At 39.3% G+C, this 27,383-nt stretch overlaps 1 protein-coding gene across 3 annotated transcripts; it reads left to right on the top strand.

Annotated features, from left to right (window-relative positions):
- The first annotated feature begins 36 nt into the window (after window positions 1-36).
- On the top strand, window positions 37-27,317 carry LOC130920237 (interleukin enhancer-binding factor 3-like). 3 transcript variants are annotated; one of them, XM_057843291.1, is made up of 20 exons: window positions 37-196; window positions 493-624; window positions 5,780-5,888; window positions 8,588-8,775; window positions 8,886-9,054; window positions 9,263-9,401; window positions 11,622-11,713; window positions 12,060-12,155; window positions 14,043-14,154; window positions 14,232-14,329; window positions 14,406-14,514; window positions 14,602-14,739; window positions 14,898-15,088; window positions 15,157-15,261; window positions 15,389-15,520; window positions 15,601-15,747; window positions 18,096-18,222; window positions 18,312-18,350; window positions 22,194-22,556; window positions 26,870-27,317. In XM_057843291.1, exons 2-20 carry the CDS (start codon window positions 524-526, stop codon window positions 26,977-26,979), a joined length of 2,565 nt encoding a protein of 854 aa, XP_057699274.1. In that variant the 5' UTR covers window positions 37-196; window positions 493-523; the 3' UTR covers window positions 26,980-27,317. The 3 variants fall into 3 exon arrangements, with proteins under 3 accessions (XP_057699274.1, XP_057699276.1, XP_057699275.1); XM_057843292.1 differs by having other exon boundaries at window positions 71-196; window positions 480-624; XM_057843293.1 differs by lacking the exon at window positions 18,312-18,350.
- Window positions 27,318-27,383: the final 66 nt, after the last annotated feature.

Below are 27,383 nucleotides of genomic sequence, written 5' to 3'. Positions count from 1 at the left end.
GTCTTCATGTGCTCTGAACGTGTCACGTTACGATACTGGTCACGTTAAATTTGCACGTCTTTCTTTAGACCCTTTCGGACGAGCACGCAAGATTGTGACGTCAAATTAATGCGACTCAATTTACAACGACAAAAAGGTAGCGACGTTTCCGTCAAAAAGGTCGACATTGTTAACCCGCTTTTATTTTGTGATAAAGGTAAGCAGCATACACGCAGTTAAATTTGTAATTATTTTAGAGATGCGTTAATCATCACAGTTAATTAACCGTGTTTCAAATAAGCTTCACCAAAGGAACAATGATCACAATTTGCCAGCTAACTAGCAACGTCAGAGCTAAAGCGTTAGCCTAGCTAATACCGAAGAATACTGTATGTTTGCTCTAAGCCTTGTATTAAATTACTCTGTACGCAACCATTGATTTTTTGAATGACACGATAGTTATGATGCCAACTACTGCCTTTGGATTAACGAAGGAAAAGTTTTCTAACACAGGTGGTAGCTTCGATCCGTGAGACGTGATAGCATGGCTGCGAGATGGGACGAGCACCAAGCTTATGATGAGCTTCTGCACTGGGACAACCTTATCCAGCAAGGCCATAGGTTACTTCCCCATGAATTCGACAGGTACACTTGAATTTTCTTTTTTTGTTTAGTTTTTGTGGAATAACGTTTATTAAAGGTTTAAGCGTTCGATTGTCGTCAACGCAATCAAACGCGCGACGCTGCCATGGTGTCCATCGTACATCATCTCAGCTCTTTTAAGTGATGTGTGGGGGAGGGTGTATCGGTCATCAACGAACTTATTGCTAAGTACATGAGCATGTACCGTGTTAACCCTAAATGTCCTGTAGCGCCAAGATCGATTTTTTTTTCTCCAAACATTTTTTTGCGCAGGAAAATTAAACATGCCATTTTCGATTATAATCACCCATCATGGAGCAATCTGTGATGGAAACACCCCCGTTTCAAGTTGGCAAAATCCACACGCTCCTTGTGCGACGTAACTGTTCTCATGTTCATCAAGGCTAGGGCTGGGCGCTTTTGAAATGGTGGCTCAATTTTTTTTCTCAGTTCTATCTCTGTGTTCAACCGTTTCATATTTAATCAAACATAACTGTGCTAGAGACTGAGTAGTTTGGAAGATTTTAAGCGGTCCCTCAAAAATGAGTGTTTTAAGATTTTTAAGACCTTTATTACACTTGTATAGATGAGAACTGTAGCAATAGACACACGGCAAGCAATGTTAGACATTCTGAGTATTAAAATACAAAATATATTTGGTTTTTCGAACGCACCCGCTGCCCAAATGCCATTTAAGCGCTAAAGAAAATAAGCATGGATTCACCTTATTTAACTATTGAAAGAATAAATATTAATAGACGCCACCGCAATTTTTGTCATGAAAAAATACATGGCAACACCCACAGCAGGCGCTTGTGCTTTGTACACGACTTTGAAAAGACATAAAAAAAAGCAGACTTCTTCTACCAGTGTAACAACTCTTATCACTTCTCTGTGAAGGGCTTCCTCTCAGTGGCCATTGTACATGCAATTAAATGCAATTTTCAGATGTTTTCTTATACAGGGAGTCCCCGGGTAACGACGTACCCGACTTATGTGATTTCGACTTTATGACGCCAGAGTCTTGTCCACCATTCTGTCTCCAGTCATTTTTTTTTCTAGTCACGTAACCAGTGCCTAGTTCTTGCCATGTCAGGATCCCCTCTTTCCCCAGCAGTTTTGCCGCCATCCTGCGGTTTCTGATGGAGTCAGGTCCCACTTCCCTGTTCTCATGCTGCTGCTGCTTCCCCCACGGCGAGGACTCCTCTTGCGAGTCCCGATCCGTTTTTTTTAGTTAGGATGGCGGGCTCACGTTGAGAGGGCACGCTGGCGACTTGAGCACCCCCCTACTCTTTCCACAGCGCCCTTTTTTCACTCACTCGAGAGTAAACCCAGAATAGTTTTATTGATTTGTTTAAGCCCGAATAGTCATTGAATATAATGGCATTTAACTCGACGTAAATCACAGAATCTTATTTTTTACTTTATCTTATTAATATTACGTATGATACTTGTTTTTGGACGGTTATTTTGAGGTTCAGGGGGTATCTTGGGGTACTAAGAGTTAATTCCAAGTTAGCGCGGGAATTTGGGTTACATTGCCAGTTTAAGAACAGAACTCATTTGTAACCCGGGGACTACCTGGAAATTCCCAAGAAGGGTATTTTATTTTTTTGTTATAATTGCATGGTAATATAATGTCAGTCACTAGAAGATGAATATTCAAAAGACATAGCAATGTTAACTGGAAAATGGAAAAAAATGATCAAGGGGTCTTTATTGTCCCAGAAGGGGCTGTCTCTTCTTACTAATTATACAGTGGTAAGAAAAACTGAACCTGTTGGAATTTCTCACATTTCTGCAAAAAATCACCATCAAATGTGATCTGATGTTTGTCAAAATCACACAGATGTAAAAACTGTCTGCTTTAACAAAAACCACCCAAACATTTTTTTCATATTTTAATGAGGATAGCGTGCAAACAATAACAGATTGGGGGGGGGGGGGGGGGGTAAGTAGGTGAAACCTCTACCTAAGGAGACCTAAAGAGCAATTGAAACCAATTTTTACCAAACATTTTAAGTCAGGTGTGTGCCAAATTACTGATGAATGGTTTAAAGCTGCCCTGCCCTGCCTGGTAAGAATTGTCTTGATGAGAAGCATTGTCTGATGTGCATCATGGCTCGGTCAAAAGAGCTGTCTGTAGACCTGCATTCAAGGATTGTTGATTTTTATAAAGCCGGGAGGGGATACAAAACCATCTCTAAAAGTCTGGATGTTCATCAATGGGCAGTCAGAAAAGTTATCTACTAAAGGAGAGTTTTGCACTGATGCTTCTCTCCCAAGGAGTGGCAGTCCACCAAAGATGACGCCAATAGTTCAGCGCAGAATGCTCAGAGAGGTAAAAAAAGAACCCCAGAGTGTCTGCCAAAGATGTAGAGAAATCACTGACGTAGTCCAATATCTCTGTGCACACATCCACTATATGCAGGGGTGCACATATGTTTTTTTGCACAGGTTCTCAGAAGAGGACCTGGAGATGTGACTTGGTCCACATTGAGCTTGAGAGCCGACCCGCCTGATGCGATAAAATTATGACAAGCTTTACTTGCTTGCCAATTACCTCTAATTAATTATATAAACAATTAACGCTTGATTAACATCAACTGGCACAACAAAATTGCCATTACTTTGAAGTAATAAATATATATAAATAAACATAAAAGCACTCATTCAAAATAAAGGGCATTCATATGCGGCTCCCACATTAACTCCAAGCCTTTGTAAAAGTGGGATGTCCTCCTCCTAAGAGCTCATTAAACGTGCATGTTTAGCTTTGTGAAATGCGAGCAAAAACACGTTTGTCAGTGCATGGCGCTCTTCTTCAATAACTTTTTTCCGCCACTTGTCCATAGGGCGAGTGGGGTCCTGTCTGACACCGATAGTTTGCTTAATTGCCACATGCTCTGGTTTTTTCGTGCTTTTCAAAGTTTGGATGGCTAAAATTCTTTGACCCTACATAAAATGGGCTGCTCTTATTAACGGCATTGGGATTCTCACAGCAAATGTTGCACCACATTTCCGTGCGAGCATCATTTGCTTCTAGCCATGGTACCTCCTGCAGCCCCTTTTCAGCAAAAGTCCTTTTTTCGGGTCGCTCCGGTGACGTCTCTGTCGTCTGTCTGTCTTTTGACGGGGGTGGGGGGGACACGGAAATAATTACTCAGTGGGGCCTGCCTGTTTGACGTTTTGAGAAGTGATTTTCTCATGTCCGCCGCAAATACAGTGGTCAGCCATCGGTACGCAAAAGCGTATGGAAGCCGTTGAGGGCCAGCGCGTTTGTCTACGTCCAGTACGCATGCGCGCATGCGGACCACTTATGTGCACCCCTGACTATATGTAAAACTATGGTCAACAATGGTGTTCATGAGAAAACTCCACAGAGGAAGCCACTGCTGTCTAAAAAAACACTGTTGCACGTTTAGTGTTTGCAAAAAGACACTTAGACACCCCACAGAAGTTTTGGCCAAATATTTTGTGGACTGATTAAACCAAAGTGAATTGTTTGGGAGTAACAACGTCATGTGCGGAGGAAAAATGGAACAGCTTACCAACATCTACACCTCATCCCCATCGTGAAGCATGGTGATCTGTCATTTTTTGCATACGGTCCTCATTAAAATATGAAAACCTACAAATGTTTGGGTGGTTTTAGCAGACAGTTTTTCTTTGTGTGATTTTGAACAAGATCAGATCACATTTGATGAATTTATGCTGAAATGTGAGAAATTCCAAAAGGTTCAGATATTTTTTCATACCACTGTATTAACCTCTGTAAAAAGGGACCTTAATTTGTGATCCATAGTTATTTTTTCATCCATTCTTACATGATCATCGTTGAACAATTTACTACGATGTTCCGTATTTATTTCAACATTGTTTCCTAGAGGTACAGTATTTTATTTCACATGCGTATCAAAAATTTAACTACTGTATTTCTTATATTTTCCCTGCAAATTTTTAAACAATAAAAGAAACACTTTTTTTAAAATCATGAAATGACTCAATCGAAATATATGGGGTGTAAAGGGTATCGCTTTTCTTTTTTTTTTTTTTTTTTTTTTTTCTGCCAGATCGCCACACATCAACATAGCAGTACCCTTAAATTATCTTCGGTCACAACTTCAATTATTGATCTCCTGTCATCCTTAGAATGAAAAGCCATTTTATCTATCAGTCATAACAAACCATGCAAACAGCCTTTAAATCCTCCCAAAACGCCAATGTAACATCATCAGTGAGGGGCTGGTAGTGATCATTATGTGCCAGCCCTCCCAGATCAAATGGCAGTAAATTAGTGAAATAATATAGGACGAAGAAAGTACAATAAATTTGAGATAAGGAACAATCTTTTTGAGGAGCTATGTTGCCTCAAAACAGGTCACAATAAGTTGTCTTAACTTACTTTAGATGGAGAGCAAGTATATTGGATGTTTGTTCAGGTAACCCAATGGTAAATTTAAATTCTTTTTAATGATAATTTATTCAAAATGCTTCATTGTGCACTGTTTGCTTATAATTTGTTGAAAATGAGTAGAAATACAGTACATATATTTTACTGATCAAAATAAATAGTGATTAATGATTTTGGAAATCAATATTAAACAATATTCTTCAATATAATCATGATTATCATTTTTCCCATGAAGCCTCCATATTTCCCCCCAAAAAAGCAGGTGTTCAAAAATCTAAAAATCCCTACCAGAAAATAAAAGTTTACTTTTTAGGCACTCGCCTGTGACAAATGTGAGCAAAGTTGCAAGAAGATGGCACACTGTATTTGGTGCAATAAGTCATTTATATATTTTTTTCATATGCTTGCCTGATAGGGAGTGTTGTTTTATGACCATACCTGTGGCGACTTTTACCGTATTTTTCGGACTATAAGTCGCACCTGAGTATAAGTCGCACCAGCCCCAAAATGCGCAATGGAGTGGGAAAAAAAACAAATGAAGTGTGAGTCTGGTAACTTTGAGGCTTGCGAAATGTGTATGTATGCTTCTAGGGTTATTTTTGTCCCCCTGGGCCATGTTTTTTTAAGTTCGTAATTATTAAGTAAGGAAGTGTCAGATTTGTTGCATTGTAGCGGGCCTTAAAGATGATTGCTACAAAATATGTACAGTCTCTTGTTTGATCTGTGGGAATATATATTTTGCAGATATGAGGAGCTGCGATACTGGTACGACTGTCGGTGCTATGAGGAGGAGCTGAGAAATTACCATGACTACATTTCCACAATGGAGTCAACTGATGACCAATATAACAAGGTGCATACGTTGTATCATCTCAAACACCTAATGCCCTCAAATATTGACTTTAGAAACTGCTTCTGCTTTTTTAAAGCTTTTTATATCAGTAAGTTGATAACATTTTCTTCTATTGTTTCCAATTTGGTCTTTATAGCTTGTTTTGATCCATCCATCGTGACCCACAGCTCATGACTATAGGTGATGATGTTGTCAGGGAAGCTCAATTTTAAACTCCGAGACAAGTGTTACCTCGATAGCTCGATGAGAGAAATGAATATGACCCCAACCATTTTTCTTCGTAGGCTTTATGAACAAGAGCTCTTTGGTACAAATTGATGTGACCCAGCCACGAGCTGTGATGACCCAGAAAGCACAAAGTACAATAGCGGCTGGACATTTATACTGTTGAAGGGGCGGTGCCGAAGCCCACCGTGAAAAGAAACTTATTAAGAAACGAAACCCATCTCACAAACCTAGGTATTTTTCCATACAAAAACATCTTTGAGCTGAGACCTTGTGCACTGGCTGTGGCTAGAACGAAGTCTGATAAGCCACAGTTGCCACATTGTATTCATTCAGGGCATATTGGAAAAAAGGAACATAACAGTCCATATTTGGGCATATTGTGAAGGCTATGGGGAGGCACACTCAACAGATTAATGCTACAATGTTCTCATGCAAGCATATCAAAAGCATACAAAATATTATGTATAATGGTTGTGTTTTAAGCATGAATAAAATTCTCACAATTGATGATGTCAACTCCGATTGACCGGCAAATTGAGTGATTTGTCTTTTGGATTAGCTCCACTCCCTCACCACCCAGCACAAAGCAGATGTACACATGCACATGGCGACCTGTTAGGCAAACTCCCATACACCTTCCAGAATCATGCCAAAGGTGTAGTGCAGACTTCTGCACAGCTCTCATCCACCTTTTTTTCTACCCACTTTTGTCTTCAACCAAGCCCCCAGACTCTGCTTCCTCATAGGGATGCATGCTGGTAGAATTGATAAGGTCTTCAAAGTTTTCTCCCAATTGACTCAGAACATCTCCAGTCTAGGTCAGCAGCGCTGTGTGTGTTCTCATTATAATGCAATGCTTCCCACTCATGAAATGCTGGATGGTGTACTACAAACCAGAGCCCATAAATGGGATGCTATACAAATTGTGAGTAAAAACTGAATGCATTGATGTAGAAGTGCCAAACATCAATATTAAAAATAGAACATCAATGATGGATCAAAACTTTAAACTGAGAAAATGTTAAGGGGAAAATACTGTAAATTGATTTTTAAATTTCATGGTATCAACAAATCTCCAAAAAAGTTGGGACAGGTGGTAATAAAAGGCTGGAAATGTAAACTGTACATATAAAGAACAACTGAAAGAAACCCATTACACCTAAGTAGGTCTACTGGCAATATTATTGAGAGGTGTACTTGCTGGGGTGTTTCATATTGTTCTGCTGCATGAATCTAAGACCTGATGAGTTTGACTGATAGCCAGACCCATTCCTTCAGGATTTCTGGTCGACAGCAGAATTCATTGTTCTGTCAATCACAGCCAGTTGTCCTGAGCGAAGCATGCTTCACTGATACCATAATGTTCTTTTGATCAAATGTTGTGCCATTTTTACACCAGATGTAACGGGCTGCACACCCAACAAAAACTTCAGTTTTTGATTCATCAGTCCACAGAATATTTTTTTCCGAAGTCTTAAGCAATATCAATTTTTTTTTTTTTTTGCCAAATGAAATGAAATGAAACATGTCTCATTGAAACTCTCCCATGTATGCCGTTTTTGGGCATTATCTTTCTTGTGGCAAAGTCATGAGCGCGGACCTTAAATGAGTCCAGTGAGTCCACCAGTTCTTTGGATGTTGTACTAGACCTCCTGAATGAGTTGTTGCCACACTCTTGAAGTACCGGTAGTTTTAGTTCGTCAACCACTCATAGGGAAGGTTCACCACTGTTCCATTCTCCATTTGTGGATAATGGCTCTGACAGTGGTTCTGTGGAGCCCCAAAGTCTTGGAAATGGCTTTGTAACTGATTTTTCTCAGTTACCCCCCATTTCTTCTTGAATTTCTGTGGAATGTGGCATGCGTTCGTCCTTGAGGTCTTTTAGCCTATTTCCGCTTGTCTGAAATGTTCTATATAAGTTTCCTTGAGTCAACAGATATGGTGGTGGCAATTTGGCAAATACTCAGGGTTTGGTGTGTCCAGTGAAAAACGCACATTGAACACAGCTAAAAGATACTTTGTGATTTAACAAGGCGGTTTAATGACTTCTTCACATAGGGCCACATAGGTTGGTAAGTGGAAAATTAAATTATCATTTAGAAACTGCATTTTAATTTTATATTTCTTTGGGTTGTCTCTGTGTAACATAGGGATGAACTGAAACTGATGAGTAGTGTGTAATAAATGTGCAAAATCAGCACAGAAGTCAAGATAGGGCAAATACTTTTCATAGCACTGTTTACCCTAAAAGAGCACTTTATGTGTTAATAAATCCAGTCCTACTGCATTTGAATTGTGAGAGTACTAATAATGGCTTGGCCTTGGATTGACTGCAGCTTTTCAGTGCCTCCAAACAGAAAATAGGGTTTGAAAATAAGACTGACGCATATTTAATTAATGATGCTTAGTAATTTATCTATGAAACACAAAACACTTAACATATTGTTTTCCTTACACCCTTCAAACCAAAGGTTGGTCCACAAAGCCAGATACACTCGGGGCCCAACGATCGCCGTGTGATGGCCAAGCACTCCGAAATTTATCCCTCTTCAGCAGAGCTGGAGGCGGTGCAGACAATTGTCTCCCATGTGGAATGTGCACTAAAGGCTGTATCTGAGGAAATGGATAGCCTGTATAAAGAGGCTCAAGAGACCAAAAAGTAAGTTATCCCAATGCTATATTTCCAGTTGATTCACAAGATGGCATTAATCATCTGCCCTTGTCTTTGTTGTTGTTGTTGTTGTTGTTATTTCTATTTTTTGTTGAAAGTCCTAATGCACCAAAACGAGTAATAAATGGCATAATGAGGGTGGGCCTGTTGGCCAAGGGACTCTTGCTCAAGGGAGACATGAACCTGGAACTTGTGCTGCTTTGTTTGAAGAAGCCAACCATCACCCTGCTTAACCAAGTGGCTGAGAGTCTAAAGGCTCAATTAGAGGTACAACTAGCATAACATGGATGGATAACTGTTAATTGCATGTGAAATGGTCATTAGATTTCTAGCACTCATCAGTTTACTTTGAAGTTATTCCCCCTCACCCACTCTTTCAAGCATAAACAAAAATGCATTTTTAAACTCTCAAAACTCTAGAGCGCATACCTTTGTTTGTATCCACATACTCTAATTATTGTTTCTCTATGAACAGATTGAGTCAGCTGGGTTGTACACAGTAAGCCCTTGTCCAACAGATGCCGCTATCTTCGTGGAAAGCACTAAGGCGTTACCCCTAATGCTCACTCTTCATCTTACATCACCTCAAGTCAGGGTGGAAGCTCAAGAAGAGAGTGAGTGTGCACAACAAATGTTCTACTACAGATCTGATGCGTGTGCGCATATCCTGGACTCTTCCACTGAGTTATTAAAACGCCACCAAAGTTTAAAAAGTTGAACGTGCTGATCATAATGTCTCATTTCTTAAAAAAGAAAAAAAAAAAAAAAAAAAAGTGGTAATGCCTAAAATGAACTCTACGCAGCGCAGTCTGCATGCCTTTGATGCTGAAGGTGTACATCTACACCCACTGCAGCAAAACTGATAACCAAATTCAGGCCCGTCCAGTTCAGGTAGTGTCCATGAGGAGCGAGTGAGCCTTCCTAAAATAACCAAATTCAGGCCCATCTATTTCAGGTAGTGTCCATGAGGAGCGAGTGAGCCTTCCTAAATGTTCAGAGCTTGTATGCGTCTCAAGAGCTCCTCGAAGTTTTGCCTGGAATTTTGGTGCACACTCTTGCGAAACTCTGGTCAGAATAAAACATTTTCAAAAAAATTGCTGTCAACATTAAAACGCAGAAAACAGAAAAATTGGAATATGCGCTTATGTGCCTGCTTCAAACTGCATGAACATAGGAATCAAAAGACTGCTTGTCATCATTGTTGGGAGTAAGATGTTTGTATTTATGGGCCTGCTCGGCAGCTTGATCCTCAATGACGAGAAGTATATAATAAGTTGTTTAGTCTTTATCACAATGATGTATATAAAAGATGAACACCAGTCTGAATTCCTTCACTAGACATGCCTTGTTCAGGGTCATCACAGCTAAGTAAGGATAGGATTTCTGACATGTGTATTATATCAGGATTTGTAGTCCCCAATTTTGGATACGGCACTAAGTGTATAGAACAAAGGTGAAAGGACAGATCTCCAAGGTGATCCATTGACTAAAAGCATATTGATAAGAGATGGATGGCAATGTTGGGGAAAGAAGCCGTTGCGCACCAGGATTGCAGTGTTTGGGGGGGGGGGGGGGGGGCTTATTTTCATGTTTCACAGATATAAAGGGCTTTCTTTGTTGGTCCGTCGATAACCATACATTTCACATTTGACAAAGTTTTAAGAACTAATTGTAACTCGAGCAATCCTCGTGTAGTTCCGAGGACTTTGCGCAAGGCAAATTTATTTCTATAGCACAATTCAACACAAGGCAATTCGAACAGCTCTACATCAAATGAAGAGCCACAAATAATTCGTAAAATTCACCTTACATCAGAAAGGAAGTTAAAATCAATTCAAAGGGGAAATAAAATTATACATAAAAATCACATTAAATCCAGAGAATTAAAAAATAATTGTAATTGGAAATTTAAAAAAAAAAAATGAATCAAAAGCAAATAACTTCAAATATAGACTTTTACTGTATGAATAAGCGGTATGTGGTAAACAATAATGTTTTTAGCCCTTATTTAAAGGAGCTAACAGTTTGAGCACAACTTCAGACCTTCAGGGTAACTTGTTCCAGAGGTGAGGAGCATGGTAATTAAATGCTCCCTCACCCTGATTGATTCTTGTTCTTCAAACAGATGCAGACTGGTCCAGACGAATTTTGGGGTCTAAATGCTTCGTATGGGGTCAAACAAATCAAGCATGTATTTTGGTCCAAGGCTATTAAGTGTTTTTTACACAAGCAGTTGTATTTTATAGTCTAATCTTTTGACTCACTGAAAGCCAGTGTAACAATTTCATAACCGGTGTAATATGGTCCAGTGTCCTTGTATTTGTTAGGACTCTGGCAGCAGCATTCTGTTGCAACCTGCTAGATATTTTATTTTTATTGTTGTCTGCTGTTTTTGCAATGGTAGTGTGGTCATTTGACTACAAAATGTGTCCTGCCATCAGTTTTGCTGCAGAGTAGAGCAGGCATAAAGGGTTTTTATGTGCTTCACCACTGATTGACCTGTAGTTTGTCAAGTTTTTTTTTTTTAGGACGACTGGACCTTTGACCAACTGGAAGTGCTGTCTCATGATGGGGGGGAAAGCAGCCCACCCGTGCCACTGAGCTAAGGGAAGGGGGTCTAACAAATTTACACTGGAGACTGCCACATGCAGACAAAAACATATCAGCAGGGAACAATTGTAAAGGCAATGTTATGATAAGTGATAATTTAATTCAAACACCTCCTTTCTTTACTGCTCCTGGTTTGCGTGAGGCTGCTGCTCCCTGCACTGCAAGACAGAACCAACCCCCTTGGTCAAACTGTACCTTTTCTTCTTACTCCACCTCGTCAATAGAATCGCGAACAGACAACGATCTGACGGATGTTCTGGACAGACAGAAATGCCTAAGTTCCTTGGCGTCCCTCCGCCACGCCAAGTGGTTCCAGGTTTGCATTCACGTCATTATTTGTTTATAACGTTCAACTGTATCTTTGAATGATTTTGGTTTTCTCTCCCTAAGGAGAAAAACAAACATTTTGAGTGTCAGTTGTAATTGATCTATAAAATTTCGCTTTTACTAGTTGGTTATGTGAAGTGATGTGTTCTTTATACCAAATTACAGACCCTGCAGTTCCTTTTCATCTTTCAACGCACCTTGACAGTCATTTATTTCCCAATGATTTCCTCGCTTTTCTGTGCTTTGCTCTCAGGGTGTTGGGAAGAAATTAGCAGATTTAATAGTACAGATAATTCAGCCCATTTTCAACTCAACTACTTTGTCTGTGTCACCAGGCCAAAGTCAATAACCTGAAGTCTGCTGTTGTTGTGATCCGGGTCTTGAGAGATTTGTGTATTCGTGTTCCGACCTGGGCACCACTCTCAGGATGGGTAGGCAAAATTCTACATACCGCCACTGTTTGTGTTTCCCATGTAGGAATGCTGGTTCAGATTTCATGAACCTGAGCAAAAGAATGTCCCTTTCAAACACTGGTACATGTACACATACATGTCTGTCAGAATCTGTAATGACCCACAAAGTGTGTGTGTGTGTGTGTGTGTGTGTGTGTGTGTGTGTGTGTGTGTGTGTGTGTGTGTCTGTGATGCTTAGTAGAGGTGTAACACAAGTGCATAAGGTTACATTCATCTCATTACACAATTAGAAATAACAGCTGGTCATTAAATCAAATGTTATTCAAACTCATGGTTTTAAAACGAAACTAATATTATCACATAACTACAAACTAACTAGCGTAAGTAGCAATTAATAAAACAACTAGAACAGTCAGAAAATAATCAGCATAGAACATGAATTTTGAATGATAACTGCATTTGTAGTGTCACAAAGCATGTTGAGAGGCATGAGGCACAGAGCTACAAATTTTGCATTACAACACACATGCAAAATGATAGAAATGTCATGTGCATGTGTTACTATATGAAGACAAAATGCAGATAAGGATATATAAATAAGGATAATTTATTATTCAATTTTTATTTACAAATATAACTTTCCCAAAGCATTAGTCTTTAAACAGTTTCTTTTTTGGGGGGGTGGAGGGGGGTGGATGTTGAATATTGTCTACATGCATGCGCTTGTTTTATTTATGTGGCAAATAAGAATGAGAGAAGTGGGGGAGGGACTGTCGTAATGTATATGTTTATTTTAATCAAATGATTAAAAAAAAAAATGTTATATCGGGGCATATCGCTATCGTGATATAAAACAGCCCATGTTGTTATAGAGGATTTTTTCACATGTCGCTCACCACTAATATGATCCACAGGTGTATTATTTAGTGCAGTAAACCCAGATATCATTAAAAATAATAATGATTAATATGGGATATTTGCATAGAAGTTACATAAAACGATTTGATTGGTGACAATATCTTAACCAAATTAACATCAACACGTGAAGTTGAGGTCTCATTTGCAGCGGCCTGTAAGGGGAGCAAAGCTCTACCAGTCCTCACTCTTGTACTCTGTGACAATATGAAACCATAAAAATACCTAACTAATGGCTTATAGTTTGAAAATATGGGTGTTAAGTAGCTTTTTCACCACATTGCGCTTTTCAAGTTACTTTTAAAGCAACATCACGCATGTTCTATGTTCGCATGCGCACAGCATTTGTTTCGGTTCCTCTGTGACCCCTGTCTGATGACTAGTTTACTAATATATTGTGACTCGTGAAATTGAACTCCATTTTCCCAATCAGAAATAGCCAAACTGTCACCTCACCACACACAAACTATATGCTACCCCGCTTATATAGAAATCCAAGGATAGAAACATGTGAATTACCATACAGTGCCTGTATGGTTATATTATCCTAAACACATTTACAAATTCCATAGTAGTTGTTCCATTTTAATCCAACATTGTACAGCGGACCCGATACGAGCACAATCTGTCTCACGACCAAGCTCATAACATAAATGTGCTCGTACCATGAATGTATTTTCACCATAAGAAATAATTTAATTCCAGTTAATGCAAGCAAAACTTCCCTTGACCCCACGTTACTTCTAAATAATTCAAGGCATTTTAAGGCTAAGGTTTTATCTGGAATTGTAAACAAAAAACAAATCAAACTGTGCTGCTTTACTCTGTGGAATCGTGGCAATAAGAACTAATCTCAATTTTTTCTTCTGGAGCTGAAGGGAACAGAAGGTTCATCGATGCAATAATTGAAACTAGTTCTAAGGTCCTAAGCTCTGGTGGAGATCTTCATTTTGAGTGTTGTTATTCTGATCTTGTGCTGTTCCTGCACAGCCTCTTGAATTGCTTGCAGAGAAGGCCATCAGTACATCTGAGAGGCCACTAGGCCCAGGTGAAGCTTTTCGCAGAGTTCTTGAGTGCCTTGCCTCTGGAATCCTTTTGGCTGGTGAGCACTGAACTTTTTTGGGGGGTATCACTAAAATGAAACCAGGTCCACTAATTTGCTTTTACATTTGTGCATAGACGGTCCTGGAATAAAAGATCCCTGTGAGAAGGAACCTGTAGATGTCCTCGGAAGTCTCACCCTGCAACAGCGTGAAGACACAACTCAGAGTGCTCAGGTAAAACAAGTTTGGAAAGGGTGATTTACAAGTCAGATTTTATTATTTTAATTTATATATTTTTTTATTTCTATAGCTGGCATTAAGACTGTGTGCCTTTGGAATGATGTATAAAGTTTTGGGGATTGAAGCAAAACCAGGCAGACCCTGGAAAATGCTAGGAGCTAGCTCAAAGGTTTTCCCAGGTATTTAATCTGATTTTTATCAATTCACATTTTTCCCATTATTTTAATTATTTGATTTAATTGTGTTTATTTTTCTATTCAATACAGCCCAGTTAGGCCAGGCTGGCCCCACACCACCTATTAAGAGGTCCTACGCCCAAATGGCGACAGGAAAGGATGGATCCTCATTAAACAGCAAACAGAGGAAATTTCTCAAATTCCAGAAGCGATTTCCTCGGAAATCAGGTAATTTTTGACCTACTCTTCTAGCACTCTTACTAAAATTGCAACAGGCACCTTTTAAAATGCTTCCACCTCTTAAAGGATTGAAGAACAAAAATGAAAGATAAAGCACCTATCATTTTTTTAGCCTTTATGTTAACAAAGATCTGTGTTTCCTCCAGTGACAGATGATTTGACTATGAACGCTGTGATGCGTTTGAACCAGTATCGACCAGGCCTGGACTACCGCCTCACCTCTCAGACAGGTCCAGTCCATGAACCAGTTTTCACCATGGCTGTAGATGTAAATGGAAAAACCTATGAATCCACTGGACCCTCAAAACGAGCAGCCAAGCTTAATGTAGCCACAAAGGTACGTTTAAATTAATATAAACATGGCAAAGCCAACTTCCATAAGCTAAACATTTCTGTCTTTCACAGGTCCTGCAAGATCTCGGTCTTCCTACAGGCACAGACTCCAAGGCCGAGTCCAAAGGCGAGGATGGCCAAGAAGTAACATCCACAAGTGGTGCCACTACAGAAGATGTATGTTCAAGCTCTGCCTCTCATTTGTTCTTGACAATTTTTAATTATTAAATAACCAAAGCGATGCCATTCATTACTCATGGACTAAGGATTTCTCGCGTACATATAACTGTGCTGTTATGTTCAGAATGCTCAGGGTCCGATCTTGACCAAAAATGGGAAGAACCCTGTCATGGAGCTGAATGAGAAAAGACGAAGTCTCAAGTATGAACTATCTGCTGAGACAGGCGGCTCTCATGAGAAGTGCTTCGTTATGGAGGTGACTTGACAGCCTCTCTCACCTTTCGTGCTGATGCTTAAATAGTCAACCATGGCCTTTCACACCTGTCCCTGTGCCAGGTGGAGGTTGATGGACAAAAGTTCAAGGGGAGGGGATCGAACAAGAAGGAGGCAAAGGCCTACGCTGCCCTTGCTGCTCTGGAGAAGCTGTTCCCAGACGCTCCTCTCATGCCCAAGAGATCAAAGAAGCTCACTTACACTGACATGGTAAGATGTAACAAAGTGGAAAAGAAAATGAATTTTCCTGTGTTGATGGAAAATTTATTAAGTGAAATAATCGTCCAAATGAGAACACACAGGTTTATTGATAACGTTAAGGTCATGCGTTGGGATAAGAGTTGAATTTTCTTTTACCACTTTGTCTGGGCCTAATAGGACAGCTGTTCAAACTAAGCTGCTCAGATGACAGGCGAAAAGTCGTAAGATAACCAGAACGATCTAGTTGCCATCAATTCAATGCCCAGAGAATCAAATGACGTGAATGAATGAGAATATTTTCAATGACGTACTGTTAGCACATTCAAAACTCAAAACATTCAGATCTCAAACTTTTTTCTGTAGAATGCCACTTATTCATTCCAGCCTCCCCCTTTCAAAAACCAACAAATTGTTTTCTGGACTGTAGTTCACTGGAGTAAAAATCGCACTAGTCAAAAAAAAACATTTTAAAGTCTCACTGGACTGTAAGTCGCATATTAGGGGGAATATGCATGTTGTTCGCCAGTTGTAGCTAAACAGTCACTGGTTTACTTTAGCAACCATAGAGCAGTTCAAAAGAATTGAATCGCTTTGACACCTAATGTCGAAACCACCTTCACGCCAGCCACATTGCCCACAGTCAGGGTATCGTACAGCGCTAGTGTTATCGTAAGCTTCCTTCAATTAAGATGGCTTCAACATTATAGCACTTTAGCTCCACTGCAGCCACTTTGTGAGCCTTCTTAGACTGCTGTAGCATGCTCACAATTAGAGCTGAAACGAGTACTCGAGCAACTCGAGTAACTCGAGTTTAAAAACTGATCCGAGTAATTTTATTCACCTCGAGTAATCGTTTATTTTGACAGCTCTAAGCATCACGTTTTGCTCGGACCACTTTTAATGCGGGACAACGCGCTGTCACGTGCGGCGAGGAAGAAGGGGGGGAAAAAAAAAACTTACTGCAGCCGACAGCCGCCACAAACGACGCCGACGTTGCTAAATACTAGCCCGCACGATGCTACGTTGGTACAGGTAGCGTCTCATGCGTCTCATAGAGATCACATGTATGTTGAACTAGATGCTAAATGACAGACTCGGCCGCGTCTGGGCAGCTTTAGTGAACAGCCGCCATCTTAAAGCAGTACAGCGCTAAGCGCTAATAAAGAGCGCTAAGCGCTAATAAATAAGATTAACGTTACTGTTCTGAAGTAACGTTAGCCCTGCGGAGGGCTAGGTTTCTATTAATTATGACCACTGTCGATGCTTGGCTAACGTGTCTTACATACAGGCTTTAACATAACATAGCATTGTGGAGTGATGAGGGTGTAAAAAAAAACTTAATCATGCTAACTATCAATTTTAGCTCAGTAGTCATTGCTGGATAAAACACCAAGTAGCACTGGTGCTAATGTGCTCCAATACAGCCTGTATCACACATTTATTTTGAACACTGCAAAAACTCAAAATCCTATCAGGACTTGCAGTTTAGACTAACTTAAAACTTAACTAGAACTTAAAAATGGCTTGACACAAAAAGAAATTCAATTGAAAGACGTGGGAAAAAATCCAAACTTTTAAGTGATGTGTGTTATCAAGCATAACGGCATTTTTAGGTAAGATATATATAATGTTTTTTGTAATATAAGATCTAAAGTTTTTTGAGTGAAAGCAGTGAATTAGTCTTTTTTTTTTTCCTTTTTTTTTTTTAGTTCTAGTTCCATCTGAGATGCAATTGTTGGCTGTTTTCAACAATATACATCGAAAATAAAGACATTGATTGACTGAAAATGGTTCAAAATTAGATGAAATGTCTTGTTTTCTCATGTATATTTATAATTGCTCTTCACCTAAAAATATATTTGTTTTATCCGATTACTCGATTAATCGATAGAATTTTCAGTCGATTACTCGATTACTAAAATATTCGATAGCTGCAGCCCTACTCACAATCTTTTACTCAGCTAGGTTAGCTGTTGTGACGTTGCCAATAAAATGTTGTTTTTTGTTTTTTTTTGTGTAACAGTGAATTTGAACTGGGCTTGGTATTTAAATGGTTCTAATCCTTTTTGGAGCCATTGTTCTCTAATTGCCAAACCACTGCTTTCTTTTAAAGGTTAAGTTCAATGTCACTATGAATTGCCCATATCCAAGTCTGTTCAACCGCAAGCCAAAAGAACAACAACACAACAAAATTAGTGCAACAATAAATTGGATCACTCGTATCTCAAGGGACCACTGTTTCTGTTATTAGAACTTGGGGTATATTGACATTGAGAGTAACTATAGAAAAAAAAAACTCAAAAGTCAAATCCTGACTGATCAGACATGCAGTAATGTTGTGGTTTTGGTTTCAACAGCACATCCCTGGTTTCGGTACTATTCGAGGAATCCCTTCAGATTCTGCAGGTTCCGAATGGGGCACTGGCAGAGGTCGAGGGAGAGGCAGGGGCAGAGGCTATTCTTCAGGACCTATTTATAATAAGAGTAAGACACTATGCTTTCCTTTTTCAAATATTCTACACAGCTCCTGAGTTAAGGGACTGATGTTGAAAATATTCCCTTCATTTTTAAAGCCAACTACAGTTATGAGAGCAACTCCGGTAAAGGCTATCGTAAGTATCTCCTATGTGTCTTCTGTTATTTCGGCTTTTGTACAACTGCTGATTCGCCAGCCTCATTTCATGTCATGGTGATGACTGCAGTGCAACATCTTTGAGCACAACAATATTGTCTTTGGCTTTCATCTTGATGTATTATCCATGTCCATCTTTGTGAAAGATGTCACAAATTCTGAAACTACTGCATATCAGGGGAAAGGCCATCTAGTTCTGCAATTTGTCAAAAAAGTTCACCACACACAGACAAATCTTTCAAGCCTCTATATGTGTTTAAATTTTAGTGCTTATGGCAGAAAGACAAAAAAATCCAGTATTTGAGTTATGACTTTATTTGGACAGTAGAAAAGAATGTTAAACAGAAATGTCGGCCTTCTGAAAAGTTAATCATACGCAGTCAGTACAGCGGTACCTCGACATACGATCGCGTGGACACACAATCTTTTTCACATACGACGTAAAATCTGACTCGTCATTTGTTTTTACATCCGACGACGTGCTCGAAATACGACTATTTATGACAGCGCCGCAGTTTCTTCGTTTTTCCGCAAGAGTGACGCACGGCGGATTTTTTTTGTGAGGGAAGTAAACATGGGTTCTAAGAATGTTAATGCAGGTGGTGAAAAAAAGGAAAAAGGTGAGGCGTACCATTGAAGTGAAGATGGAAATGATATAAATAATATTAGCATTGTGTGCGTTGGTGAACTGGCTCGACACAATACGACCTTAAAATGTGTACGATGTCGACGGTCCTCCGACGACCTCCGTTCGCCAGTCTTTATAAGTTAAGGTGATAAATTATTGTGGTAACATCGCCAGCAGCATTTATTAAGGATTTAGTGTATGTTTTCGGGTTGTGGAACAAATTAATGGAATTATAATGTATTCCTATGCGAAAATCCTGCTCGACATACGACCATTTCGACTTACAAACAAGGTCCTGGAACGAATTAACTTCGTGTGTAGAGGTACCACTGCACTTTGTTTGGCCTCCTTTGGCATTAATCAGCATTCGGCACATGTCAGTTGTTATTGTATTCCAAGTTGCTTTGATATTGGCCTACTAATAGTCAGCATTTCGGGGTTTCTGTTCCCTCTTCTTTCCCATGACAATACCCCATGCTTTTATAACAGACTTCCAGTCGAGCGTGTTTGCGGGCCAATCAAGTACAGGACTGTCTCAGATAATTAGAATATTGTGATAAAGTTCTTTACTTTCTGTAATGCAATTAAAAAAACAAAAATGTCATACATTCTGGATTCATTACACATCAACTGAACTATTTCAAGCCTTTTATTATTTTAATATTGCTGAATTTGGCTTACAGCTTAAGAAAACTCAAAAATCCTATCTCAAAATATTAGAATATCATGAAAAAGTATACAAGTAGGCTATTCAACTAATCACCTGAATCATCTAATTAACTCGAAACACCTGCGAGGGTTTCCTGAGCCTTAAAAACACTCAGCTTGGTTCAGTAAACTAAATCACAAGTATGGGGAAGACTGCTGATCTGACTGCTGTCCAGAGGACCATCATTGATACCCTCCATCAGGAGGGTAAGACACAAAAAGAAATTTCTCAAAGAGCAGGCTGTTCACAGAGTGCAGTTTCAAAGCATATCCACAAAAAGTCTGTTGGAAGGGAAAAATGTGGCCGGAAACGCTGCACAACCAAGAGAGATGACCGCAGCCTTAACAAAATTGTGAAGAAGAGCCGCTTCCAGAATTTGGGGGAGCTTCAAAGACAGTGGGCTGAAGCTGGAGTCCAGGTATCAAAAGCCACAGTTCACAGACGTGTCCGGGAAATGGGCTACAATAGCCATATTCCCATGGTCAAGCCACTTCTGAACTCAAGACAACGGAAGAAGCGTCTGACTTGGGCTATGGAGAAGAAGCACTGGACAGTTGCAGAGTGGTCCAAAGTCCTCTTTTCAGACGAAAGCAAGTTTTGCATTTCATTTGGAAGTCAAGGCGCCAGAGTCAAGAGAAAGGCTGGAGAGGAGCAAAATCCAAGTTGCTTGAAATCCAGTGTGAAGTTCCCACAGTCAGCAATGGTTTGGGGAGCCATGTCAGCTGCTGGTGTTGGTCCACTGTGTTTCATCAAGTCCAGAGTAAATGCAACTGTGTACCAAGAGATTTTAGAGCACTACATGCTTCCATCTGCTGAAAAGCTCTATGGAGATGAGGATTTCATTTTCCAGCATGATCTGGCACCTGCCCACAGTGCCAAAACCACCAGTAACTGGTGCACTGACCATGGCATCACTGTCCTTGATTGGCCTGCTAATTCCCCTGACCTGAACCCCATCGAGAATTTGTGGGGTATAGTTAAGAAGAAGATGAAAGACACCAGACCTACAAATGCAAATGAGCTGAAGGCCGCTATCGAAGCATCCTGGGCATCAATAACACCTCAGCAATGCCACAGGCTGATTGCCTCCATGCCACGCCGGATTGATGCAGTAATCCGTGCAAAAGGATTCCCAACCAAGTACTGAGTGCATCAATGGACATTTTCAAATGTTTGATTTAGTTTTGCTGTTATAAAATTATTTTTTTACTTGGTCTGAGGAAGTATTCTAATTTTTTGATATAGGATTTTTTAGGTTTCTTAAGCTGTAAGCCAAAATCAGCAATATTCAAATAATAAAAGGCTTGAAATAGTTCAGTTGATGTGTAATGAATACAGAATGTATGACATTTTTGTTTTTTTAATTGCATTACAGAGAGTAAAGAACTTTATCACAATATTCTAATTTCCTGAGACAGTCCTGTACTTTTATCCTATGGCAATTGAACCAGGTACAGTGGTACCTTGAGATACGAAAGCTTCGGTACACAAAAAAATCAATTTTACCAAGTTTTTTTAAGCTTTCATCGCATTACGAAAAATTATTTGCGATATGAATGATCCGTACTGTAATAGATAATTCCCATTCGCAGCAATGCACTAATGTAACTGACTCTAAATGTAAATAATGTACCGGTAATAAAAATTCAAAATAAAATAATAACACATTGTAATAAGAACACCACAATGTGTTCCACAATGCTCATGTATATGAAACAAAAGAATATAACTTACAAGCGATGCTATATTAAAGCACAAACAGCGAGATGAAATGGCAAGCAATAGCTGACGAAGTTAACTCGTCCTTTAGCACCCAGTGTTTGCTATCAGCTTGAGTATTCAAATGATAATGTCTATAAAATGGGCTACAACCTAACAAACTAGTTACACTTAAATGAGACCCGTAGGCAAACTTGGAACGAATTAGGCAATTTACATATAAAATGCGACTCGTATGCAAAAATCATTAAAAGAAATCCACTCGGGAACCAATTAATTTTGTATCTTGAGGTACCACTGTCTTGGTAATTTTAGCTTTGTTGGCAGGTGCGAAATCCTGCTGGAAGAAAGGCCCATCCACTGCAGGAACTACGAATTGCTCTAAAGATTCCTAGTAGATAGTTGCGTTGACAGTGGACTCGAAAAAAGGCAATGGACCCACACCACTGCACACCAGCATGGCATGGCTTTCAAAACTGGAAATTTCACTCTGGACTTGAAGTAGCTGGACATGTGCATGTCTTTAGTTTCCCTGCAAACTTTGGGATCTTGATTCCCAAATGAAATGCAAAAATGACTTTTGATTAAAAGACTTGGAAACATTGGAGCATGTTATATCCAAATTAAGTTTTGACTTGGAACGTAAATATCAAAACTAAAACACCCCTTATCTCTAAAAACTCTTCTTGACTTACAAGTGTTACAACGTCTATCAATGAATTTGAAACTAGGTTGCATATTCATCATGACTCCTTCCTTTGTTTCAGATAAATTGTACAGTAACAACGGTGGAGCCGGGACCACAGCTACCACCAAAGGCACTGGCACTATTGATTCTGGCGGCAGTACTGGCTACGGCACATTTTACCCAGAGACCAGCGCCACCACCTTTTCTTCCCCACCTGTCTCCAGTACCAGCACCAATACCAGCACAAGCACAGTGGCAGATTACAAGTCAATGCCCCCGCCTGTTGACCAGCAAAGTCCTTACAGTTATGGTTATGGCGATGAAAAGAAGAAGATGCTTACTCAAGGTCAGACTGAGGTCTCAGTACAGGGAGGAAACTACTCTATGTACAGCACCGCTTACCCCAGCACAGCAGTGGGAAACCAAGTGTATAATAGTTATGGTGAGTATAAGGCTACTGGCTCGCAAAGTGTTAAATCTTTTAATACTTAACAATTTATTTATTTAAAAGAAGCAGTGCATGTTAATAAATGTTTATATGCAAATATGCCAGAATTAGCCAAAGGCTACTTTTCATCCTCAGTACCTTGCAGGTCAGGAAAAATGACAAATGCCAAAAATCAATGCATAATAGAAAAAAATTTGGCAACTAACATTGAAAAAACAAAGAACACTAAGAGGATACATCAAAACTTCATCAAAACATCAAAGCAGGGCCAACAGCCACTTTTATAGATTTGACAAACTTCATGTCTAGTGTAGGGCTGCAACTAACGATTATTTTTCATAATCGGTTAATCGGACAATTAATTAAACGATTAAGTGATGAATGTCACTTCTTTCAATGACCTTCACAATTTACCTTGTAGTTTTCGGCATGTTGTAAGTAGCAATGAAGACAAAATGGACGACTATTTCCTTCAACTGTATCGGTTATCAAATACGTTGGCAAGTAATTTATTATTTAAACGATTAGTTGTTGCAGCCTTATTAAGAAGCTAGTTTAGACTGTAAAGGCTGATTTATGCTTCTGCGTTCCGGTGACGGCGGAGCGACAGCGTAGACCCAGTGTTGTTAATCTTACTTTAAAAAGTAAGTCATTACAGTTACAAATTACTTCTCCCAAAAGTAATTGAGTTACTTGGCAAAGTAACCGGTTTTACTTTTCATGTTTTTTCCCCTTTCAAAAAAAAAAAAAAAAAAAAAAAAAAAAAAAAACAGGTCACACAATGAGAAGTTCAAAGGGTTTTTGGGACAGTCGCCCAAGCCCAATTCTTTACCCTAAACTTAACGAAACACAGGGGTATCGTAGATATTGCGATAACTAGATAGTAACCTTTGCTATGTTTGGAAGTCATTTAATGTTGTGAATCAACCGTTAAAGTTGTTAAAATTGCTCCCGTTATTGCATTAGTTCCAATCTGTATACTTTCGACATGTGAAAGTTTTAAAACTTTCATAATTTAAAGATAGATTCAAGTCAAAATTTAGCCGATTTAGGTATATTTTAGATTTAAAAAATAGGAAGGTTCTCTACAACAGAGCCTCTCTGAGAAGTCTGCTGCTTTATGATGGCGGCTGTTTAACAACTCCGGCAAGTGTATCATTTCGCATTTAGTTAATATACATGTGATATCTAGCGTAGCATCTTGTTGGCGTAGTTTGTAGGCTGTCGGCTACAGTCAGGTATTATGGGAGCCGCCTAGCATCGCGTTTGCAACGGTGTCACAACTCCCTTTCCCACTCCCGCTTTGCTCTCTCTCTGTGTCTCGCAGGCTTTTCTCGCGTCATTCAACCAACGTAGTAACGCAAAGTAACGCATGACTTTACCTCCTCAGTAACGGTAACAGCGTTGCAAAGATGAAAAAAGTAATTAATTAGATTACTCATTGCTGAAAAAATAACACCGTTAGTAACACCGTTATACTCTAACGTCGTTACCAACAACACTGGACCATCCACAGTCATTGCGTATTTGAAGTTCTGCGTCAAGGGAACGCGTTGCTCTGTAATTTTCTGCCATGCCACTAGAGGGGCGTGGCTTTGTCTTTGTACGGGTTTGTCGGACTCTTGTCAAATTCCTTCAGTTTTCCTCCGGTCATTGACAGCAATGGCAACAGAGATGGAACGTGTGTATTTGCAGTTAATCAATATTGAACAACAAATGTTAATACAAACGTTGAAGCGTACGCAACAGAAGACGTTGGCAAGTGTTTGAAAACGCCGTTATTGTTTTGCTGAACCGGAAACAACGTTCTGAGCGGACCAATCGCAGTCCATTGACGTTCACATTCCGGGTCCCTCCAGGATTGATAAATCTAAATTCAAGACTTTTAAGAGCTTTTTTAATGCCATTTCAACTGAAAATTGATACTTTTCTCGCACCCATTATTTAGATAATATTGAATCATATTAAAAAAATAAAGCACTGAACATCAAATTTAACCTCAATTACTAAGTATGTTTGACAAAAGAATACACATTTACTGAAGATACAATTAAAACACATTTAAATATAAGGTCTTTCAGTTTTTTTCCCCAGGATAAGATGGATTTTATACTATTTTTGTAAAGCAACTTCAGAAATTACATTTGCAACACAACAGGTTTCCCTTTTAAGAGGACCTAGTCAAGTGGTAGGTTGGTGATTGTCAAGTTGGTCACCTTAACTGGTGATTGTCAAGTTGGTCACCTTAACTGTAAAGTGCTTGGGAAAATCTTGCAATTGGCAGTGAAAGTTTAAAAAACAGCCACTAAATGGCAGTAGTTTACCATTAATTTACCACAAAATAAAAAAGCTACACATGACCATTTCCCTTGGTAATTGTTTTTTTCTAATCACCTTACAAGAAGTATACAAAACACGTGTTAATCCTTTGTTAGCTATTGAAGACATTTCTTTTAATCAGATAGAGAAAATCCATACTCTTATTCAGTCAAGAAAAACATTTAAATATACCAGGAGGTGTTTTACTATCACCTACATTATAATTTGCCTATCACCATGCCATGTTATTCAGATCAACGTTACCCCGCACTCGTTCCAATAATAGTGTCAACCGTGTTGTCTATGCTAAGGCACCTGCCAATACCCCATTGAACATGGCTAACTCGAGTTAAAAGTACGAAATTCAAATTCAATCGAAAGGCAAACCGTGCAGAAATACATTATTGCATCTAACACATTTTAATTGGAGAAATTGGCAACTTACTTTGAAATGTAAAAGCAGGTCCACTGCCTTCGCATGACCCATAAACTGAGACACAAAGTATCTGGATGCGACTTGGTCGCCGATCCAATACCTCACATGCTGGTCCAACTGTTTGGACTTGGTTGTCTTGTTGAGGCTTTTGTCGAACATAACAACTAAGGCATCTGAGCAGTTCCTTACGTTAGCACACAGTACTGTGCGATTGCCTGCTGTTGTGATGTTGATGCTAACAGCGCGCACGCACGAGGTGCATTATGATTTGTAGTGCAGTGCATCATAAAAATTCTACGCGTCATTTTCGTTATGGATTAAAAAAAGATAAAAAACGTCACTGATATAATTAAGGTTGCACTGAGATGTTCTTCAAAATTAAAACCACAGTGAAAAAATTCCAGACTTAGGACAGTTAATTTAATACCTTTAATAATGGAAAACTAAATTCAATGCTTTTTTAATAACCCGCGGGTACCCTGCACATTACACGCATTGACATGATGCACGTCAGGCTACGGCGTAGGGTTGTAACCGCTATGCAGAAGCATAAATCAGCCTTAAGATTAGGGGTGTGACAAAATATCAAAAAGGTGATATATCGTGATACTTTGTATCCCAAAAGGTTATCGATATGCTCCTGCCAAGAATCGAGATATCGTTTTAAAAAGGTGTGAATGTCTAAAAAATAAAAATTACCCAACAATTTGCTACCAAAATCTTCCACCATAATGTTGTCTCCGTTAACTCTAAGGCCGCATTAACGGTTCTCGACGCCCAATCCATTTAGACTGGGAACTTTCGTTCATTCGAAACCTGAGAATTCAATCATTTTGTCTTATTTTTCAGGGCATTTACAGACCATTTCGTTTTGAGTTTGCGTCACTACCTATTAATTTGGTTGATTCCCAAGTCACTTCCTGTTCTGTAACTCAGAATAAACAGGAATAGACCCATAAAATACCCCAAAATCAACAGGAAGTAACTGAAAATCAAGAGGTAAATGACCTTAAAGGGCCCAAAATTACCTTATTGCCTGGCATTGGCTGCCACTGATGGCCATAGATGTTCAATACGTTTGAAGTGGGAGGGATGGCAGCGAATGAACGCCATCCCTCCCAGTTCAAATGGACTGGACGTCTACTAGTGATACTCATTCCTATTCACAGCAGAAGCTTGTTTTTTTGTTAATTAGTTGTTTGTAGAATATCCTAGAATGATTTCCTGACCAATGTATCGATAATCGTTGTATTGCCATATCGTCAGATCGTTATCGTGAGCTTTGTATTGCAAATCGTATCGTGAGGTAGCAAGAGGTTCACACTCCTACTTAAGATGTCCGAAAATTGGCAAAGATGTGAATTGTTGTTTTCCAAAAGTGAAAGCAAATTTTTGTTCATGTTCTTCTTTGACTTAAATTTCAATAATTTGGACAAGTTTAGGTTGAAGATGAATCGGTTATCAAAATAGTTGTCGATTAATTTGCTAATCGATTAGTTGTCGATTAATTGTTGCCCCGCTAGAATAATGCTGATTTGCTACCCCTCCTCAGGTTGGTCGAACCAGTCAAATTGGGGCACTCAGCAGGGCTACGCTTCCTACCAGTCCTATGGAGGACAAAACCAAACTTCATATCCTGGAAGTAGTGGCACAAATTATTAGTCATGCTCGTGTACAGGCTTCCTTTGCTTCCTTCTGTGAGTTCTGAGTGTTCAACCTAGAAGAGGATCCAAACCGGTGCACAGCTTGTGAAGAGAAAAATCTTTTGTCTCTCATACTGGAATGTTGTTTGTTTTGTCACCGTAATTCATGTTTGGAATTTGTTACATCTTGTTCCTTGAAGTGTTTTTGAATATAGATTATCCGTGGCATAGATTTGATTTAAACTGTACTTTGAGCCTGTACCGCATGTATTTGTTCAGCTGAGGCATTATATTCTATCCGAAACTGTACTAAGTCTTCTCTTAATAAATAACTTTCATTTTAGAGCAAACTTCCTGCTCACCATTGGAATTGTCAAGCGTTATTGCCACCAGTCTTTTCGAACATCCTGTTAGGTATGTCTA

Source organism: Corythoichthys intestinalis, chromosome 8, assembly GCF_030265065.1.
Source record: "Corythoichthys intestinalis isolate RoL2023-P3 chromosome 8, ASM3026506v1, whole genome shotgun sequence".
Taxonomy (NCBI): Eukaryota; Metazoa; Chordata; class Actinopteri; order Syngnathiformes; family Syngnathidae; genus Corythoichthys; species Corythoichthys intestinalis.
This window is presented reverse-complemented; position numbering and strand designations above follow the sequence as displayed.

Coding starts and splice junctions, on each gene's coding strand:
- LOC130920237 (XM_057843291.1), top strand. CDS start 524: ATGGCTGCGAGATGGGACGAGCACCAAGCTTATGATGAGCTTCTGCAC. Junction 625..5,779: donor CTTCCCCATGAATTCGACAG/GTACACTTGAAT, acceptor TATATTTTGCAG/ATATGAGGAGCTGCGATACT. Junction 14,330..14,405: donor ACACAACTCAGAGTGCTCAG/GTAAAACAAGTT, acceptor TTATTTCTATAG/CTGGCATTAAGACTGTGTGC.